Source organism: Annulohypoxylon truncatum, assembly GCF_022578515.1.
Source record: "Annulohypoxylon truncatum strain CBS 140777 unplaced genomic scaffold F4807scaffold_26, whole genome shotgun sequence".
Lineage (NCBI taxonomy): Eukaryota > Fungi > Ascomycota > Sordariomycetes > Xylariales > Hypoxylaceae > Annulohypoxylon > Annulohypoxylon truncatum.
Genome location: NW_025953812.1, coordinates 11897 through 32806, shown reverse-complemented (window position 1 = coordinate 32806; position 20910 = coordinate 11897). Strand labels below are relative to the sequence as shown.

Here is a 20910-nt window from a genome sequence, read left to right as displayed (position 1 = left end):
CTCAATTCAAGAGGTCTAAGAGGAAAGGTAGATGAGGTGATGGCATTTAGGTATTATTCTTTTCTTTAAAAAAGTATTGCATAGCCAGTCAACTTTAAGTAAAGGGAAATATCGACAGAAAAGCGAGAGAGCACCATACGTACTAATAAAGATGTCCCAAGAGACAGGCTGAACGCTTGGCGAAGCAGTGGATAACTTTATTCAGAAGGAGAACGCCTTCGTCAGCTTAGGCTTTGAACTTAGATTGGTGTCAAGTTCTGACAGGGTGGAATAGAAACGCAAAATTCCTGGCCACCTTGGAGTTTTGCAAGAGTGTGTGGTTTCTCCCAGGTTGGGTTAAGTAGTAATTGGAGTTGGGTTATCTCTTTAGTTGGCATAAGACTACAGCTCCACGACGATTGGTAACTGTACTTCCATCAACCCCTGAGCTCCACTGGCACCCACAAAATCCTACTTCTAGTTGGTTAGACGCCTCTGAAGATCGCTGTGAGAGCCTCAACGCTTACAGGCTTGAGAGGCCTGCGCTATCGCCGATGTACAGTTACCGATTTTATGGAGACTGTAGTCTTATGCCAACTAAAGGGATATGGTGGTGATGGATTTTAATTAGGTCAAGAACGAAAAGCATGTAAAGAGATGCAGAGGATATTAAATAATATTTACGTGTATATTGGGTTGCTATTCATACCTGGTAGCCCGCAGTAAGAATTCGGAAGGCATAAGTAGATCGGCCATCCCCAAGGCGAGGGATTTCTAATAAGCTTAGAGCAAGTCACGTAGGTCCAGAACAGTCTGGTTATTTCTTATATCACCAAGTAGTAGGAATATTATACTGTGGTGATGCAATAATTGTTTTCAAGGTTTGGCTGCGTTGATATTTCACCCCTGAAAATTCGAAATGACTTAGCCCTCTTCTTGTGATTTGGTCCCCTGGGTAATTCAATTTCTGTATTTATGAGATGTTAAATGTGTAGTCATGAAAAAAAAAGTGCAGGTTTAACTTAACCTACCATGGCTATCGTCAAGGGGCAGAACTAGCAAGTGAAGAAATAACGACGTTATTGGGAGAAGATGTCGGAAATACTATCTCTTGCCATGGAAAGCGGTACAGTCATAATACAGGAAGGGGCCCTTGTCTAGTTTGCTCTAGAGACAGCTGCCATCAGGTCTCCCATGGGCTGAACTCTGATCGAACCAGACATATGACAGTCTGTTTGTCAGGTTTGGCCTGTAGTTGAAGACCATGTCAGAGAGTGTCTGACAGTGTTAGTAGCTCGCCCATAGGCTCGCTTATATGTACTAGTAATATGGAACTACATGATTATTAACGTTTAACCCTTATTTAAACCCTTTTGGGATCTTTTTCCCTTTTTATATTCGTCTCAAAGGTTACACAGAGTATAGCTAGGTTAGGATGCTGCTATCTCACTTCCAGCTATCAGCCCTTATCATAACTATGAAGGGACTGGACTCTCCAGAAAATTTCCTATGTCAAGCGAAACTCTAGCTCTGTCTCCTTACCTAGGGAGGTACTCTAGACGTCCCATGCGTTAGTAGTACGCGTTGATGTATATGCCATACTTGCCCGTATGTAGTATATACGTCCTTCGGACGTAAACACGCTCATCACCCCAAGTAAAATCATGGATTAGTCAATTAGCTTGTTACTCATATTATTTTTAACAGGAACTATGGTATGAATATCTTGTAAAATTACAACAGAATACGATATATTTTCTATTCCAATTGTGAACGTAGGTATTTTATGTCTACTCAACATCTCACAGGCAACTTAGTACCGGATCCATTCATGGATGTGTTTGGTCATGGTTACCTAAGTACCTACCTACTTATCTCTCTGATTGATTGCTAGAAGCAATCTCCTTGTAACGCATGCCTCTGGAACTTTATAAATCATTCCAAATAGTAATCAAAATGAATAGCAGAACATTTTCACAGAGGTGCTGTGTGTTAGCCAAACTTGCTGGAAGTGTATATTGTGCATGAATCGATTCGAAATATTGACGATCGAAAAGTCAGATATTCTTTGGTGCAGCATAATACACGTGCAACCCCCCGGGGGGCTTCCGGGTATGTACCTAGGACGGCCTAGTTCTATGAAGAAACGCTCTCATTCCCACTTATGCAGTGCTCACCTAGTCACTCTCTAATGTTTGGAAAAGCCTGCGTTTTGTGTAACTGGTTGAATAACACACTAGAAAACCTCCCATCATATGTCATACGTTGGACCAGGGCCTTAGGTCAACTGGACAAACCATGTGATTACTGTGCAGAGCTACAGTTCCAAAATTGTATCATATCATCACTGTACTTACGTACCGTTACTGAGCAAGTTCAGTTCTGTAGATCCAAAACGAGGACGATGTATTCGTCGAATATCGATAGCTTTTTATGTCTCTCTTGTATGTTTTAGTATTCTTGAATAGTACCTATCTAGTTGTTCAATTTATATTAAACAACACGACGCCTATGATATGTGAAGCTAGGTAAGTTCCTAGAAAAACAAATTGATGTTTTTATACGTTGTGCTTTTACCCGTTGAACTACCTATATTTCTGAACTTGAACTTTATGCGAACTACGAAAGTCGATTGGAAATATGATAGGTCGGAAGGTGAATAGGCTGTTGCAACCTTGAATTTAAGTCTAAATGGACAACGTTGTAAGGTAAAAGTTCGACACCGGCAAAATAGGGCAAGGTTACATTTTGACGCGACATACTACCTATTTGGGCAAGTTCGCTAAATTCTCACTGGACGACCCGACAGTCCGGATGCGACTAGCGGGCCGTTGGGTGGGTTACATGCGGAAACGTGAGATACTTGGTAGCTACGGTGCGCCGGGGCCGATCTTGCTTACCTACAATTAGTACGTACGAGATAGCCTATTCGCTTACATCTACCTATCTACATTGCCTATCTATTTGATCTAGAACTTTGGGGCCCATGGAAGAATTGATTGGGCTTTATTGCTTTTGTCTATTTACACAGGTACGTCATACGATCCTACATACTGCCTAATCGGCTTGTACAGCTTTCTGTCATACTCGATAGACAATACATTAAGGATTTACCTAAGTCTAGACCAATATAATAAAACATCTGCCGGCCTATTTATCCCCTCAAGCTATGATAAGGAAAGATCATCTGCTGCGAATAGTGTCTAAGACAGTAGCTGCACTTAAAGAGAGCCACAAGTGATATTCAAGACATTGGAACCTGTCTTCTTGGCTAAGTGTGGTGAAATTCGTAGTATCAGAAAAGATGGTAAATCAACACGATAGTGCATTGCGTACTCTGTACCTACCTGTTATTAGAATCGAATGAATTGTTGCTTGCAAGTACCACTCCCATGACTGTAGTATGCCCCATGGAAATTAGTTACGCTCCTTCAAACCATATTTATTAAATTAGTCGAATGGGTATTACCTCACTATACCCTAGTGGCTAGCCTTTTTCATGAAAGAACAAGTCACCATTGAATCACAATGTGGTCAGAATTTCATCTAAATTATTGACTGTATTGATTTGCGGTGCAACATGCGGCATCGCCTTGGCGTATCTTGCTCTAATGCTTGCTTGGCTTTCTTTCATAATCATTGGGTATCAACCGTTGCGAGCCAGCGAAAGAAAGCTTCGTCGCCAAACTTCCCACCTCCCCATGCGTACCAATGCTGCGCGGCCGTCTTGGTAGAAATTAATCAAGTGACGCCCCAGGCGTCTGTACGATGCACTTTTCTTCGGCCGTTGTATGCCTCCCGATGCCCGTTTGACCTATGCAATCCCAAGGCCTTTGATCCTTATGTACGCCAGAAAAGCCCTAACACCCGGTCGCAAATCAGAAAGCAAAACTACCATATGTACACGAGGGATTTTCGTCAAAGAGTCGTCGCGAATAGGGTCGAGTGTTGTCGGTAGTGATTGGTGTTATCCTCCGTCTCCTCAAGGTAAAAATTGATGCCATGTCCGATTCTATATCGGTAAGACAAGATGACTTGCTCATAGTATCAACCCCTGATTATTCCTTGTTGAGATTCATTTCTCTATCGCTTCCAATTTTACGTCATCGTTGCGCTTGTCGGGACGGTCGGTGCCACTTCCCTATTGTGGCAGTAGAGCACCCTTCTCGTCACGTGCCAACATGACCTTGCCCACGATCTTCTCTGTCAGGTTCGCGCACCACGGATCAACATAGCCCGTCCAAAGCATGGCAGCACCATAGTTCAGAGGAATCCAGAATGGAAGCGAGATTATTAATCGCCATCCACTAGGGAACATGAGCGTGCCGTGAATCGTCTCACCCTTGTCGTTAATGATAGGCGGCGGGACACGAATTCCATAAACCATCCAGCAGAGTACACTACGAAGAAGGGGACCATGAAGGAGATACACAGCAAAAGACTGCTTGCCGAACCAGAGAAGGACTTTGCTCGAGAGCACATCTCGTAGGGCGGGGCTGAAATGTAAACCTAAGGTAATTAACTCTAGGCCAATTCCGGAGGCGAATCGGGGGAAATCGGGATCCTTGGGCAGGATGTGCTTAAGAACCTTGAATTGGTAGTTCGACCAAGTCATCCACTCCGGATGTCCTTCAGGGAACGAGGCAACGTAAAGACCTAGGAACAAGAAAATCGCAGCTAGAACCTGCGACAATCTGGCCCGGCGAGTGAGCCACTCGTTTGCGGGCGGATGATTTTGTAGGTCGCAGAGGAAAACACCCCAGAAGAACTGCATTCCGAAAGCCGCTATTACACCGTTAGATACAGCACAGATGGAATACCCTCAAATAACTTACAGTCCGATCCAATCCAGAAGTAGGCAAACATCATCAAGCTTAGAATCATTCGAAATTGCGGTCGAATGTAGGCTGTAGCAACGACGAATGTGTATACTTCCATACTTCCTTTTAGTAGAGGCAAAAGCGTCCACTGGTTTCCATCGTAGGCGTTTTGACCTCGTGTCCATGTCGAAATGATGTTCTGAATCAAGTGCTTCACCGAGAGAAACGCGGTGGCCTGGCGGTCAGGTGCGGTCTTTCCGCACCACCAACAATCGCTCTGCTTCGCAACCAGGAACATGCCCAAGTTCGCCATAATCCAAATCAAGAAGGTTGCGAAGGCGCAAGGGATGACGAGCCGGGGAACACGGCGAAGGGCTGATTTGGCAATAGATGTGAAGGCGGTATCTTGGTTGTTCTGCCGATATAGCTTGATCGGCTTCAAAGCGCAGACGTATCCGGTAACAAAAGAGAAAATAGTAACACCGATGCGACCTTGAACGAGGATTCGCAAAAATGGCAGCTGCATAGGTCGGGGCTGCGCACCCTCATGAGAGGTTGGGAGGAAGAGCTCGCCATCGAAGGCTCTGGCGATATGAGTCAATACTACGAGGGTGGACGCGAGACCTCGGAGACCCTGAGAAATGGTGTTAGTTAATCATCATAATATGATCGTTTGAAGCCAACAATGATTTCCCTCGTGCCATCCCGTCGCTAGTTGTCGATAGTTGCAAACCCGGACGCCACCCGGACTCCTGAGCATTTTCTTTTGGACAAGCGTCCCATTTTCGCGAAACTTTGAGAACTCCCTCCTCATATCGCAACATATCATGATTAAATCCCCAACACTAAGTCTCGATTGCTGGCGAAAAGCTCCACCCATCCTAAACCGCACCTCCACTGGTGATTAGGGAAAAGAGATGCATGCGCACTTACATCGACCCATTTGACATTTCCTTCCTTGCCAATAGCCATGGTGACAAGCTGCTGCGGTAGATCGCAAAGTAGTGTTGCTCAGACTTCGCTATGTCATTCCTTGATGTATAAAGGTTGATGGTTTGATAGGAAAGCTCGCACAGAAGTCCAGGTTGAAAACGGAAAGCGTCTTATCAGATGGAATCCAATCGTTGAGATGTAGTACCGACCTGCTGGTGTAAAGTGGCGGCTGACCGGTGGCTGAATAGGTAGCTACTTAGAGCGAATGAACTTGGAATGTTACGGGTTCGGGCTTGGGTGAAATGCTGGACGCGCGCAGCACAAGAGATGCGGGAACAGGCTTAACAGGGCGAGGATATGCGTCTCTAGGGCGATATTAAGAGACAGCGGCGCGGCTAGAAAAAAAAAAAAGGCGTTCGGTAATAGGTCAAACGTATTCGAATGTCCGTCCTAACGGGTAGGAGGCGATATTATGTAAATTGGTACTATTCTTTTCCTCGTTCGCTTGCTCGCACGCTACACGCATACACATACGTCACTCGGATTCCCAGGGACTTAAATTGGTTGAGGATACCGGTCGATTAAAAGAAGTACGGAGTATGAAAAGAACAGGAAGGACAGGATTAGAGGTCAGTTCCTACACAGGCAACGGAGGGAGGCAGAATGCGCAGTAGAAAAGAAGAGGGTGAAAAGGAATGGACGTGGGAGGATTTTTTAAGAGGATGTAATAAGGGGGTCGACCATCGATGGGATTGATTTGATGTACTGTTGGACCCATAGCCCCAAGGTGGTCAGGATGTCCAGGTTGACGGCGGCTTGGCGAGAATTTAGAGCCAGAGAGAAGACACGGGGTGGATTAGGAAAGATTGGGAAGATGGACAAAGATTGGTAGAAGGAGAAAGAAAAGCGTGCTAAGCGAAGCGAAACGGGACGGGATTAACCAAGGTACATAGTACAAACTTGGGTCTCCACAACTGTAATTCAGCCTCTTCGTTGTAGGTCTTCTGTTTACAAGAAGTCAAGGCAGGCAAGGGTCGTATGAAAATATCAGGGTTTAAAGATAGGCGATTATGCGAATTGCGTATCCAATCTGACAAGCTTACCCAAGCCTACAGTGGCTATTTCCAATCTGACAAGAATAAAACGTTAGTGGATATAGTGAATCTTACCTGCGCTTTGCCTACGCGTACAAACGACTCCTTGATACCTCTTTCTTCTTCTCCTGCGTCTGTTGGAAATTACATGGACAGATGTATCAAAATGATGTGATCGATGTACCAGATGCCTTTAAGGTACTTGACAGTTTCGTACCTCCTTGCATACTGTGGAGGGTACGTTACATGATTGGGATGTATATCGTGTACATCGTAAAACTAGCCTTCCCAAAGGGCCAATGGAAAGAACGGAAATCGAAAATATCTTGCCTAAACTGAATTCGGTAGCGTTTAACTTAGATTAGTCGTCAATACTATGGGGCTATAACGCTGTGAAATGCGGTACGTAGTACATCGTACATAACATGATAGGCCGTATCCACCTAGGGTACGCGATCAACCTTGAAAGTCCCGTTTTTTTTCTTTTCTGAGTAGGTCCGCAACGACGTACTGCATTGGTTATAGAGCAAGTAACTGGATCGACTTATAAGATTGGCAACTGGATAGGTCATCGGTCCACTGTCTTATTATTACACCCTTATAGAAATCACGATCGTGACTTTGAAAACATTATCGCTAATGTCGAGTAAATGCGACAACTTCGATTTCGTATACAACAAAAGGATGTAGTTGTCTACAGAATACTACGAAACAATTCGTGTATCCTATTTCCCCATTCCCCGGATAATCGGCATACGATCAAGTTTTAGGCGTATTTTTATTTGTCCAGCGCCTCCTTCCAAGAGACTTGGCAGTGTAACCGATAAATGCTTGGCTTCACTTTCCGCATCACGATTATACAGATACCAAGTATACAGAGTGGATGTATTGTGTCATTCGGTACCGCCACATCGATAAAATGATGCTTAATTGCCTAGGTACCTTAGTGCTAGGTTGCTTAGGCGCGGCCTAATAATTTCCAACTCCTCTTTTTTCCATCTTTTCATCTACCAATTGCCAACTGATTTTCGACTTAATTCATCACTTGTATCAAGACGCCTCCGGCGCTACTACAAGCCTGATGGCAAACACCGAGTCTGAACGGGTCGTGCTACGGCCAAGATTTTCACGTTCCTTGTTTATTGTTTCTCACAACTCTCCGTCATGTAAAGCCGTAAGGACCACAGTGCATCCGGTATCAGGCTTCGGTCCTGACTCCCAGCGATGATGCGCTGGTTGGGTGCGTTGAAGAAGATCGCGATTTTGTTTCTACGACCTGCCATAGTTTGCTCAAGCCGTTTTGCGGCCAATGAGGCTTCGGATGTCGTCAATTCTGCTATCTGACAGTCTCTTTAGCAGGGCTTAACTGGTGATCGGCATAGCGAATGACCTATGCAGCTTATGCTAATCCTGGATAGGCATGTCTATTGAATATGTCCATTTCTCCTACTACACCTTTCACACCGAGGTGCGGTTCATTCAAGCTTATCTCCACAAGATCTTCTATAAACTCTGGAGACGGGATGTTTCAGTTGTCAAGCCCACATGCCCTGTTAGTTGAAGGGCATACAATTGCATCATGCTTTAATACCGAGATGGAAGTTCACTTCAAAATACATAGGCCTTCACCGACCTTGCCGGCCGTCTTGGCGACGTCTGCTGATGTAACAATGCGGGCCAATGCCGAAGGGCACCGGGTTATCGTTGCAGTCGTCGCTCACTACCTGGACAATTTCACTTCCACATGCACATTTGACTTAGGTACCAACACCACCACCAGCTTATCTACGCATTCTGTACCTAGCAGTGCTGTGCACACTCGCGAAATATTGCATGCTCAGATGTACCTGGATAACGGGATGGCCTCCCATTGTAGCAAGACGGCGGGCACGCGGCAGCCGACTACTAAAAATTGCTATAAATTACTAGGTACTAAAAATGATTTTTCGGCACCTAACTAACTGCTTTCAAGCTGGCGTAGGATAGCGGCGTGGTTAGTTGTGACAAGGTGAACGAGCCACATACCTTAAACGGAATTGTCTGATTGTTAAATTGCTAGCTCGATGAAAAGCTTACGCGGCTTAATCTCGCTCGACCTCTCAAGGCGAGACCCCTATTTCTGGATCAGCACTAAAACCCGCCAGCGAGTCCAGCCCTACTAATCCATAGCGACATCACGCGAACGCGACCCCGCCGAGGCCGACTGTGCGCGGGAAAATTCACTCCCCCACGTGAAAGCTCGCCGGCTTAACGGGGTTGACGGCTAAGTGCACTGAAGCTGAGACGCCTGGAGCTCGGGTTGGACTACCCCGGGAACTTAAGGTGTCCGAGAGCCAAAATACCAAGTACTTATTTGGTTCAGATTCATCTCATCTCTGGAGAATCTAAAAATGTTCGATATCCACACGATTGTGGACTGTCCTTGACATTGGACGAAACAAAGGATGGCAGTGACAGGACATAGGAGTATCATGATGATGATGAAAGAACGGCAAACCGGCACCGATTGCACGGACAAGACGGCACGGATGATATTTTGGAGGCCACAAATGTATCCATATAAGAAGCAATGCCAAGAGCCAAGAAATGCAGAGGCGCGCCTAGCATGCATCGCTTTACTCGTACAGCTTGACACTTTTCTAGAATTCATACACGGCATCAACGGCTAGTACACGATTGCGGCTCATATTATTATGTTCTAATTTTAACTAGGTAGATTGCCCACTCTAAAGGTTATCGAGTCCACCATATTGGTACATACGTACGTTTCTAGAGCTCCTTCAAACGTCCCAAAATTCAGGGACTCTCGAGACTTGATCAGTGCGGTGATCTTGGAGATCAGACAGCATCTACGTAAGCGGAAGCGCCCCCCGAAACTTGGAGATCCTCCCCCAGCCCAAACCCACACGCTGTGCCCTTGACCTTGAAACAACAGCGAACGGAATTATGTAGGTAGATGTGAGCTAGCATCGGCGGTCCACGACTATTGTCAGTAATTGACTAGGTACTTTTCCCAGAATCGAGCGCGGAACCGCATTTTCCAAGGCAAAGCCTGGTTAGGCCCAAACAACATAATCACGAGCTCTTCAACAATTCCATGTACCTACACATTCAAAGGCCTTAATAAATATGTGCAGCGTTGGCTTTGAGAGATTCTGCAGCCGAAATCCGATATCTGACCCTCCGCTCTTATTATGGCTGGCCTAATTATAACTAGTTAGGAGGAGGTAACATTGCTTCGCCAAGATGACGCGGCAGGTCTCGATTACGGTGAGAACCTCAGCAAAGCCCAGGTCAACCACCCCTGAGCGCCAACAAAGTGTCTTTTGGCGTCTGTCATACAAGGATTCAGTCTCGCGCGCAATTCGCCCAATGCGATCAAGTCAATGCAAGCATTCGCAACAACCTCGCCGCAACCGACGAATCACATAGCCGCTCTTGTTTGGGCACTTGACTCCGCAAGTGACCATTCCATCGGTATGTGGTATTCCTTCGACACACTGCAGCATGACACATTCTCTTCTCTGGAGTCTAACCGACGATTCTTACGATTCGACCTATTATGATGGTCTGCAATCCCTCGGTTAAGAGACAAGGTTTTTCGCCTTTACTTCTTCTAGTTCGTATTTTTCGAAACTGCATTTCGTATCCTCGATCGGTATAAGCCCCTTCCACGCCAAACTTGGGGCATACCTCTAATCTACATACACCATCATAAATTCCAACGCTGTCGACTTATTGTGGTTCCGTCGTCGTGTTTATCCAACCATATCGATGCACGTTGATCCCATTTGTTCGGATGTATGTAAGTCTTATACGATGAATGACTCGGGTTACGTTGTCAGGAGATTAGTTACTTTGTCATGACATCCGCCCCGCCACTACCGTACTAATTAGGTGTCTAAAATAATGCTTTAAGCTACATGGGTATCATGGCATTCAGGATTCGGACGTAACGACAATAAGGCCCCGTTCACAAGCAAGTTGTCAGCCCCAACCCACCGCCTACAAACACCTGCTTTCTTTCCTGTTCCCAAGGCAAGCCAATGGAACCCAGAAGGGTTTCATTATAACGAAAACAAGGATCATACAGGAAAACTAACCTGAGTTGTACAGTAGAAACTACAGAATGTCTAGAACCACGTGGGAATTATAGTTCCAATCTCCTGTACATATGATCTGATTAGAATCAGATACGGGTAATATTGTTACGCCTATGCAACATCACTCCCCGGGTATCTCATGACCATTTTGAACCCTGCCGCTACATCAGCCGGTAATTAACTACTGATTATTGCCAAGTTCGTCACATCTGAAGATAATGGTAACTGAAAGAGTGCGAATTTCCGCTCAGCCAAATCGCAAGGCGTAGCTGAATCTCCCTAGACTAGGTACCTAAGGTATCTTTGTTAACCTCGCAGCCTCACAACCCAAATATTCTATCAGCTGTATCAGCGGGATAGGAACGCCAGCAGAATTGGTACGACCATAAATCCATAATCTTAGTATCTCTGGTTTCCGTCACTACAACTTTCCACGACGGCATCCCTTGCCTCGCCGATACGTCACTAAGTTCTTCCCAAAATAGTGTAGGCAGAACGCCGTCGGCCACCCTCAATCCCCCACTCTCCCTATAGACGCAGGTTATCAATCGTTATATTACGTAACTTAGAAGATTAGGGTATGCTGGGGATTTCCGACGACACACGGGTATTGCGCCTTGGTATACGGCTATAGACTAGAAGCATTGTGGCTCTTAAACTCCTTGTTGATTATTCCAGACCTGCCAAGCCCGATCCGGGCTCTTCAACGCCTCGACCACGGTTACCTCGGCCTACTTTCCCTCGTGCCGTTATCCAGAGCCAAGACTTCCCGGCTATTCGGAACTGATTGTAAGCAGAGAGAGGGAGGCAAGGAGAAAAGGCGAGCGGGAATCTGATTCGGGCAAGTCTTGCGATCGTCGCCTCAGCTCTAAAATTGCTCGACGCCGCCAAGGCCCTTAGCGATCCACGCCGAGCCAGGCAAATCGTTCGCGGGTATTGTCGACAATGCTAAATTAATAATAAGGAGGGACAATACCTCTTGGCTACCCACTAATAAATTCCTTCGTCTGTAACTAGTAGCCTCGACTATCTAAGCTCATTAATTGACCAGGAACCATCTGTGAACTATGTAGATCATTTTATCGTGATAAAGTCTAGTGTATTTCAGAAATCGAGAATTCTTCATTGGAGCGGTTCGAAGCGTAGAGTCCAGTACAGCAAATATCTTCTCGTACAACTTTTCCGAATCGACAATCTCTTGGCGGCATGGTTATCGGGTATGAAGGACGAGTGGGATCCCAATCCTCTAAGAATTTCTAACAGAGATTGGAGTATACCTAGATAGACAGGTATCGAAATGGTATCATGCATAGGTATATACAATTTTAGCAATCCTATACTCATGTAACCTTTACTTTGCATCCTTGCCTTTGAATTCCTCTCATCCCCCCTTACTGTAGGTAGCTATTGCCGTACCAATGATGATTACCCCTAATATCTTAACGCCCAAAGTGTGGCTGTGCGGTGCCTTACATAGGTCCCTACTTAGATACCTAGGTACCTACGTAGTATCTACCCCTTTTCAAAAGTTTCGTCGTCCTCGAAGTCTAACTATGATCTAAGGTGTATGCGCTTTGGACTCGAGCAGATACACACCATCACTATTAGAAAAGGCGCCATAGCATTTCTGTCTCGCAGCTGCCCATAGGAGCTTGCACGGGTTATCGTCAACATTCGTTAGCCCTTCGAATAGTGTATACACTAATATATTAGATATTTTGACTATTTCGAAGGACATAATCTATGAGGATAGGCGTTCTATGATACTTATTCATGGTTCGTTGAACTCCTCGTATGATAAACATTAGTAAAGTTAGTCATCACAAACCTAAGCTCATAAGTACCTAGCTAACAGCTTCAGAAGTATCAGGTCTATTGAAATAAAAACTTGCTGTGGTCCGGTATGCTACTTCCTTCTCACGTCCGTTACGTAGACCCCTCTTTGCCGGTCCCTATTCGACTTCCTCATCGTCATATTCATCGTTTTGATTCTCGTTCCCAACATCACAGGCACCTGAGTCGGCATATTTCGACACCTTAGTAGTCGTACTACTTTTGCAGGTCTCGGCTTATACTTAGTGGTGGGAACTAAGCACTCCCAAGGCGTACGTAGCAATATAGTCGGCGCCCCGACTCTCGAGCACTCTGTGGGGGCAAACGGAGTCTTCCCTGGACACTTGGTTTCCTTCTTTACGATAAGATTGGCCCCAGGCGTCATGTTTTGGGGAGAAGCAAGAACTTGTCAGGGGCTACCAATAGAATATGGTGCAAATTGGACAGAGTCAGAGATACCTAAGGTTTGCTGGGGAGCTGGTCATTGAAGGTCTGGCCGGGTCGGGTTTGGAGCAATCAATGGCCCGGCTCGCCGTAAGAAGACCTGCAGTGAGTAGGTAGCTAATTCCGTGACAGTATAATTCAGATATGTAATTTATGCTTGCATAGCGATCCTGCGAAGATAGGTTTAGGGCACCTTGCTCCTCAATATCGTCACTAACCAGTCTACTAGGTTCATACCTTAGCAGATGGTAGATATAAGGAACTCCAGTAGAAAAGTTACAACTAGATCAAGTGTCTCAACAAGTCTCGGATGGACTGGCTAGATAGGTAGGACCTACCTACATATACACAAACGATCAAGTTAGCCATGAGAAAGGCATCTTCTAGATGAAAATGTCCATTAATGATATATGCTAAATCTTACATGCCATGCATTATGGCCATGATGTAGAGAACCCCGACAAAAGCTCTCGAAATCGGAGATATGGACTTGTAGTCTATTCTATTGCTGTCCCATTGTATTACCCCTTAAAATGACTTTCCCAGCCATGCCCCTTTTTATCAACCAACGCCATCTCCTATGAGTCTACCTAACTTAGGTAGCCAATCTATCATATTCTTCGCTAACTCCTTGCATTCTCAAAAGACGACCGAGAAAAGCTCGTGGGCCATGATATCCATTTAAGTCCAGACGAAGAACTTGAACGTTTCTTAGCTATCGCGTAACTGACCATGTCGTATAGATTCATATCATCCTGAACTTGCGGATAGGTTTGGAATGTCGACAAAGCCTCGGCTACTTCTTCCCTACGTTCGTGTGTGGATCGAGCTTCGCAGTCTTTGCGAAGGATAATCACAACAAAGGACTTCCCGTTGTGGGCATAGAATTCGAACGAGTGAAAGCCCTGTATATTGTCTTTCAAGTAGCGCTTGATGCGGCTCGCTCTCGATTCGCAATAGTGTCTGGCTCTGGCAGTATCGTCCGCAGGGTCGATGTAGGGCATATTTGAAGGTTAGTTGCCCTGGATCTTGTTCCGTTCGTTGAAAGTATTCTCAATAGAGTTGGCTGATGAGTAGATGACCAGTTTATCTCTATGTCCGAAGCATAGAGTAAAAAGGGGGATTGGATAATTCTAGACTCGCTCGAAGATATATAGTTTGCGCATTCCTAATAGCCATGACTTATAGCGAGTCACAACGACTGGAACTAGGCATATCAAAGATATGTACGAGTCTGATTCATGGTGATTTTGTCATTGATAGTGTATGAGGCCATTGTAGCTCTCATGGTTATATTCACAACAATATGCCATAAGTTAGGAAATTGACTGTCGGCGTATCCCAAGTAATGATAATTTGTACGTTAGTTACTCTTGGTGGAATGGCCATGGATCTAGGCTACATAGGTATCTTGACGTTTCAGAAGAACGATAGAGAGGTTTAAAGCTGTATTATTCTTGTCATGAAGGCAGACCTAGTAAGCGAGGAAGCAGTGATGTTGCTGCACGAGGGACCCTTAACCTCTCTCGCCTACTCAGTAATCATACATATATGAGATGCCCTTTGTAAATACATTTTGTTCAAGGGCCAACCACTAACAAGTCACATCCAATCCGAACAGACCTCTAATGGCTTCTCACGTCTCTCGTTATATCATCTCCCAAAACCCATTCCATCCATTTTCTTCTTATTAGTCAATATGATCTCGTAGGACTCTAGCTAAGCTAGCAAAAACTCATAACCCGTCCTAACCGAGGGTTCAGGAAACGATATCCATTCGTAGCCCCACCAAGAAGCGCTATCCTTCTTGACTATCAAATATGAAACTATTTCTTTCAAGGTTATGTTGGCATCTTCGCCTGGAAAATGGTCCCAGCTTGTTAAAGCCAACTCCACATCCTCTTTGAGGTCTCTTACACTAGTGATCGCGCAGCTCTCACGAAGGATGATCACAAGATATGCTTCTTTATTAGTTATAAAGACTTTGAAGCTCTCAAAGTCTGTGACGTAAACCCTGAAGTGATTCGTGATTTCGACCGCATTGGTTTCGAGATACTCTTTGGCTTCGGCAGCTTGGTGGTTAGAAGTGAGCCAGGCCATATCTGAAAATCAGCTGCGCTGCATGGTGTTTTGGGTATAGTTGATCGATGGGTTGGCGGTTACCTGACTGGACTAGACTTAGAGAAAAGGGGCAACTTAAATAATGTTAGACATCCACGGAACCCACGCTTCGTGTATCTCTAGTAGTCATGGTTTATAGCAAGTTCTGATAAAAGAGCAGGCATATAACTATACACGTGAATCTGATTCAGCGTCATGTGCAACATACCTAAGTACTGGGTAGTCATGTTGATGCTTAGGGGATGACTACCCATCTAGTCAATGATGCGATATCGTTGGGAGATTGAATGCTAATTTAATGCAGATTAAATTCTTTTTAGGATCATATTGTCTTCCAAATGAGTAACCCCGGTAACATACCTACCTGTCTTGGATGGAAGGTGCAGTTACGCGGCGCGGCGGCATTCCTTTCCAATTCTCGTGATGCTGGCACGACCGCCTGTCAAAGAGTTTTCTTTGTAACGAAACATCCATCTCAAGATGGTTGAGGCGTGCGGTCATTCACACATAGGACGACGAACGAAGCAGAAAGACTTATTATAATTCATGCAATTCAATCCGTCAGGGCTAACACTGACCCCATTATGTTACAGACCACAGTTAGGTAGTATCACGATGAGCTATAGTGACATCTTTCTGCGTCGCCTTCGACAGCTCTTCATAGTCTTGAGTTCACCTTGCCCTCGTGAGCCCTCGCCCATGCAAGGATCTGTTTCATCTCGGTTTCAAGTACTTCGAGGTTAACTCTCGAGGTGACTCTTCGCTGAACCACGGATCTCCTCGGCAGTGCCTTTCACCTTGCCTTCAAGTTCTTTGGCCTGACCCTTCGCTTGACCACGAATCTCCTCGGCTGTGCCTTTCACCTTGCCTGTATCCGCCTCGCCCTTAACTTTCGATGCGATCTTTTCTGTTTCGGGCTCTCAATCAGTTTCTATTTGTTGAAATATGACACGGGGGAAGGGGGATCTGATGATGAGGTGCACGAACGACCTAGGTAACGATTTAGGTAGGTGTGATATTGAGACGAAGTACTTACCTCCAGCGCTGATGCCGTCAACAAGCTTGTCCGAGACCTTGCGATCGACGCTTTTTAACGTATCCTTAGCGGCTTCTGTGACGGTTTTCTGTGCCACGGTACTCGTGGTAAAATGTCGCGGAGCTGGAACTGCAATGGCTCTGGAGGAGAGAGCGAGACGGCGTGTGGCGGCTTCTATGAGGGGCGACATAGTGGCGGCACTGTAATGTTGGATGGAGTATTGTTTTTGTACAAGTCGAGTTAGGTTTTAATTGAATTCGAATCTCCTTCTTGAGGTGTGCGTGATAGGAAAGTTGTAGGATTTAACTTCGATGAAGAATGATGGATTGTGAAGTTGTAGTGAAGAGGTTAGAGGATGGCAAATAGAGGTAATGAAAGGTTTGCATCATTAAATGTAAGGAGACAGCCACAATGATGGTTCGTGATGTCATCATTATGTCTCCAAGCTCAGCTACCTAGAGTAAAATTCCTAAACAAATTTCCAAAATTAGGAAACTACGCGGGGTTGAATTGCAGTATAAAGTACCCCACCAGCATAATTCAGTGGGTAGTGACGTCCTGGAAAGCACTGCTACCGAACCGTCCATACAATTGTCGTCCAATCAGATACTGAGGATTCTATAGAAATAGAGGGTTGCTGTTGTCACCCGTCCTAGAATGACGCCAATGACTCAGTCGCGGCTCTTCACCTATTACATAGGTACCTATGTAAATATCCATTACTAAGGTAGGTACCTGGGTATATTTTCCGTTACACAACCACAAGACAGAGGTAAGTGCATGTGATATTAGCTATCAGGTACAGGGCGAGATATTGTTAATTACATAATACCACCCCAGACAGAAGTTGTCGCTGCTTCAATGTTTCTACTAGCTATATGTAGTTCGTGTTTGTTGCTTCGCGATATATACCTCATTGTATTCTACATAGGGAATCAAGAATTGAAAGGAAAAACGACTTGTACGCTGTAGGTTCTTCTTTGATGTGACCTATTCCGGAACTCAAACTCATATAGCCTCGTCGTTGTTCTTTGTCGAATGAAAATATTCCTTAGAACAAAATGAGTTTGTCTCCATTTTCGTCTGGATGAACTCCGCCTTAAGTTCCTGGTCACCTATGCATTTTGCATCGAGGCTAGCAAGGTTATCAACATACCACCTGTGTACATACCTTGAATCTAATTGAACCTGATCATACAACCAGTATCAACCAGTATGGAACCGGAACATCTAATCAGTTTGGCACCTTCTGACGACGAAAACGAAACCGGAGGGAAAAGAGCTTACCCTAACAACTATGAGGAACAATGCCAATTAACGGCGCTGCAGTTCGAAGAGTGGCGTCGTACTGGGGCCAGGGTAAGGTGGAGGGAGGACGACATACACAAATACAGGAAGAAATGGCAAAATAAAAAAATACCACGCTCTGGTCTGCCCCGCTTCTGGGACGGTGCTTCCGACGAGAGACAGCCATGGAGCAAACAGCTATTTTACATCGGGTCTAATGTCAGCCTACCCGACCTGGATAACCCGTGGTCTGCCTCTGACCCACGCATTGAAAGAGTGAAAAAGTCATATAAGGATGCTAAAAACTACTTTGCACAAACCGATCGATTTTACTTCCAAAAGGCATTGGGCTTTGGAGGCCGTAAGTTGACTCCCGGATCCTGATATGGGCCGTCATAAAACCCGTTTTATTCCAAAAGGGCGATTGCTGATGTGAAAGGGAATAGTGGGTTTGGCACTTCATTATAGATACGAGGGCGTTGAGCCAGTGAAAGATGTCGTAGTCAAGCTCTCGCTTAGAGGTTGGATCGCAGAGGATATCCGCCGAGAAGAAAATGCGGCAAAGGTATATCATATATTCACTCAACTTTATACCATTAACACTAACTGGTGGTGCAGGCTATGGCAGGCGCTGCTCACTGTATTCAGCTGATAGACAAGCCTACCGTTGGCTTCAAAGAGACAAAATACAAACCGGAGCCAGATGACATGGACTCTTCTGAAGAGGATGAATCGAGCGGAGATGACAGCATGGATGAGGGAAGCGCACGCCCTCCGCGAAAGCCCCGGAGCGCCATGACAGAAGAAGAATTAGCCGCGAAGAAGAGAAGACGGGATGATCGTGAGGCCGATGCAGACTCAGACTTGGTGATTATGGGAGATAGCGCCACGAAGGACTTTATGCTCTTAGAGTACGTAGAAGGAGGTAGCCTCGTACATCTGATTGATAAATTACAACAGAAAGAGAAGGCTACGGGGCAAAGAGTGGCTATACCTAACAGGGTTTTGTGGGCACTGTGGTTATGCAGTAAGCAGAGAATTGTACAAGATATGTCTTTTTCACTAACGAATCTATGCAGTGATCCGGGCTTGCGTTGCTTTGAAATACCCCCCTCGAAAGTTTCATCCTGGTCGCCGTACAGGGTATAGGCCACAAGGGCAAACAGATCTGATCGAAATAATACCACCTCAAAGCAAGAGGTGGAGGAAAAAGAATTGGGTCCATTTCGATATTGATCCTTCCAATAGTAAGTGAGAATCGCTCTGTCTCAAGACGGAATTGCTTATAGATATTCAGTTTTTATTGGCAACCTCGAGATACCACTTGAAGAGATGGGTGGCAAGCGAAAACGCGCTGATGAGGCACAACCTGACAGAGACAGTGTCGAGCATAACTTCGTCCCTAAACTTAAGGTACCTATATATCTCATGTCCCATTAACGAGGAGAAATCGAAGAACATTGACTAACTGAATGCCAGCTTGCTGATTTTGGGTTGATGAGGGAGATAAAACCGTACAAGCGAAAGTCTGTAATCCCGATCCATTCGCTTTGCCAGAAAAAGAAGTGTCACTAATAGATATATAGCATATACTACTCAGTTAGGCGTAAAACTGGGAAAAATACCTTTTTTGCGCCTGTACGTTGATACCCCTTTACCACGTCCGGTGTCAAGTTTAGGAGTGCTCGTAAGCTAATCAAAATTTATTTCAGGAGCAATTCGCGGCAGAGTGGGATCGAATCCCCCCCACCAAAGACGGGGGAGAAGTAGGCGAGCAGAGAATTGCAGGGAATTACGGATCTCCCATGAATGTCTATCAGATGGCGCTTGTAAGTAACCCATCATCCGTAGATGAACAGTTCTCGTTTTAACACCTCACAAGTCGATGTGGGTCGTCATCACTCAACTGTCACCACCTCTTCCGGTACAACCTCAACCACCAGCAGGATTAAATCCAAAGCGGAATAAAAAGGGACTTATACCATCTTACCTCGATCAATTCGTCGATCCGACCGACCCTGAAACTCGCATATCCTATTGCCCATTGCTCATGGATCCGGCGAGATCCACCTACGATTACGTCGACATTGAGCTCAGGACAGCGATATACGAGTGCATGTATCACCGCCAGGACGATCGTCCGACAGTTGAGAGACTACTAGAACAAGCGCGGAAGGGAGCTAATAAAATATTTAGCGGCGAAACTGACGCCTCCGTCAAGGAATGGGTTGATGAGTTCCTGTTTAACGCACCAAGTGATAGTGGAGATGACCAGAGGGCAGAACCCAAAAGCAATAGCCTATTAGGTTAAACATGGAGTGTAAAAGCGGGTATGATACGTTGTATATTATCACTAGCTAGAGATTCATATGGCATTTAATGTCACAGGGTTGGCTTATTGAAAGGAATGCATATAAAATAAAATCATATACATAGTATTTTTTTTGGCGGATTTACCTAAGCAATGTGTTAAAACACCAGCCGATGAGGTTAATTACAAAGTACGCTAGCTGGGTATGCTAGAGGAAAACAAAGTCCGATTGGTAGTTGAGGTTGGATAATATGATATTCAAGCCGTCGAGTGCCTGATGATATTTTCACCTTACTTAGGTAGGTTGCGGAGTACATCCATCTGCTTCGTGAAATAATAGGGGAAAGCTTTTTGGGGGAAGCTTGTTTACTTAGTGGGTAGGTAGTTAGGTTCATCCACATCCATGCTTAATAGTAGTCTTTGCGCTAAAGTTTAATGGATGACCGTTGTAGTTCAAGGGGCTCAGCCACTAATAACAGCGCCCTACAGCGCAGAGTCACTTGAAGCTATACGGCTTTAACCCATGGATGAGCAAATGTCCAGCGAGATTTTCTCATAAATGCCCATACTTTTAGAAATTAATTATAAGCTTTTAATATTTCATGTCGAAATTAATGTTACACGGTAATAAATACCATACCTTTAATATATATAAAATATAAAATTATTAAATTAAAATAATTAATTTATTAATTATTAAAAATAATTATTAAATTATTATATATATATAAAATTAATTAATAAAATGTTTATAAATATTTAAAGCGTTAAAATTTAAATTTTAAATATAATAAATTAAATTTAAATAATTAAAATAATTTTTTTTTAAAGAAAAAAAAAAGATTAAAAACTTAAAACCTTTAAAAAATTATTATATAAATTAAACTTATGTTTTAAGTTTATTTTTTTTATTATAAATAATTTTTTTTTATTTATAAATTTTTTTTTT

General features: G+C 44.5%; 4 protein-coding genes across 4 annotated transcripts; 1 reads left to right on the top strand and 3 right to left on the bottom strand.

Annotated features, from left to right (window-relative positions):
- Positions 1–4028: 4028 nt before the first annotated feature.
- On the bottom strand, positions 4029–5984 carry F4807DRAFT_171019 (acyltransferase family-domain-containing protein). Its single transcript, XM_047993461.1, has 2 exons — positions 4815–5984; positions 4029–4764 (listed from the first exon to the last, which is right to left on the bottom strand). Exons 1-2 carry the CDS (start codon positions 5323–5325, stop codon positions 4121–4123), a joined length of 1155 nt encoding a protein of 384 aa, XP_047852086.1. The 5' UTR covers positions 5326–5984; the 3' UTR covers positions 4029–4120.
- An 8941-nt stretch (positions 5985–14925) lies between these two features.
- Positions 14926–15306, bottom strand: F4807DRAFT_462375 (uncharacterized protein; the record flags this gene model as incomplete). Its single annotated transcript, XM_048001814.1, has 1 exon — positions 14926–15306. The coding sequence occupies one exon, from the start codon at positions 15304–15306 to the stop codon at positions 14926–14928; it is 381 nt and encodes a 126-aa protein (XP_047852085.1).
- A 554-nt stretch (positions 15307–15860) lies between these two features.
- Positions 15861–17130, bottom strand: F4807DRAFT_433770 (uncharacterized protein). Its single transcript, XM_047998726.1, has 2 exons — positions 16364–17130; positions 15861–16234 (listed from the first exon to the last, which is right to left on the bottom strand). The coding sequence occupies exons 1-2, from the start codon at positions 16551–16553 to the stop codon at positions 16068–16070; spliced, it is 357 nt and encodes a 118-aa protein (XP_047852084.1). The 5' UTR covers positions 16554–17130; the 3' UTR covers positions 15861–16067.
- A 448-nt stretch (positions 17131–17578) lies between these two features.
- F4807DRAFT_462373 (kinase-like protein) lies at positions 17579–19961 on the top strand (the record flags this gene model as incomplete). The annotated part of the gene is made up of 9 exons (XM_048001813.1): positions 17579–18011; positions 18097–18215; positions 18269–18677; positions 18730–18897; positions 18948–19063; positions 19130–19176; positions 19237–19288; positions 19363–19479; positions 19533–19961. The coding sequence occupies 9 exons, from the start codon at positions 17579–17581 to the stop codon at positions 19959–19961; spliced, it is 1890 nt and encodes a 629-aa protein (XP_047852083.1).
- Positions 19962–20910: the final 949 nt, after the last annotated feature.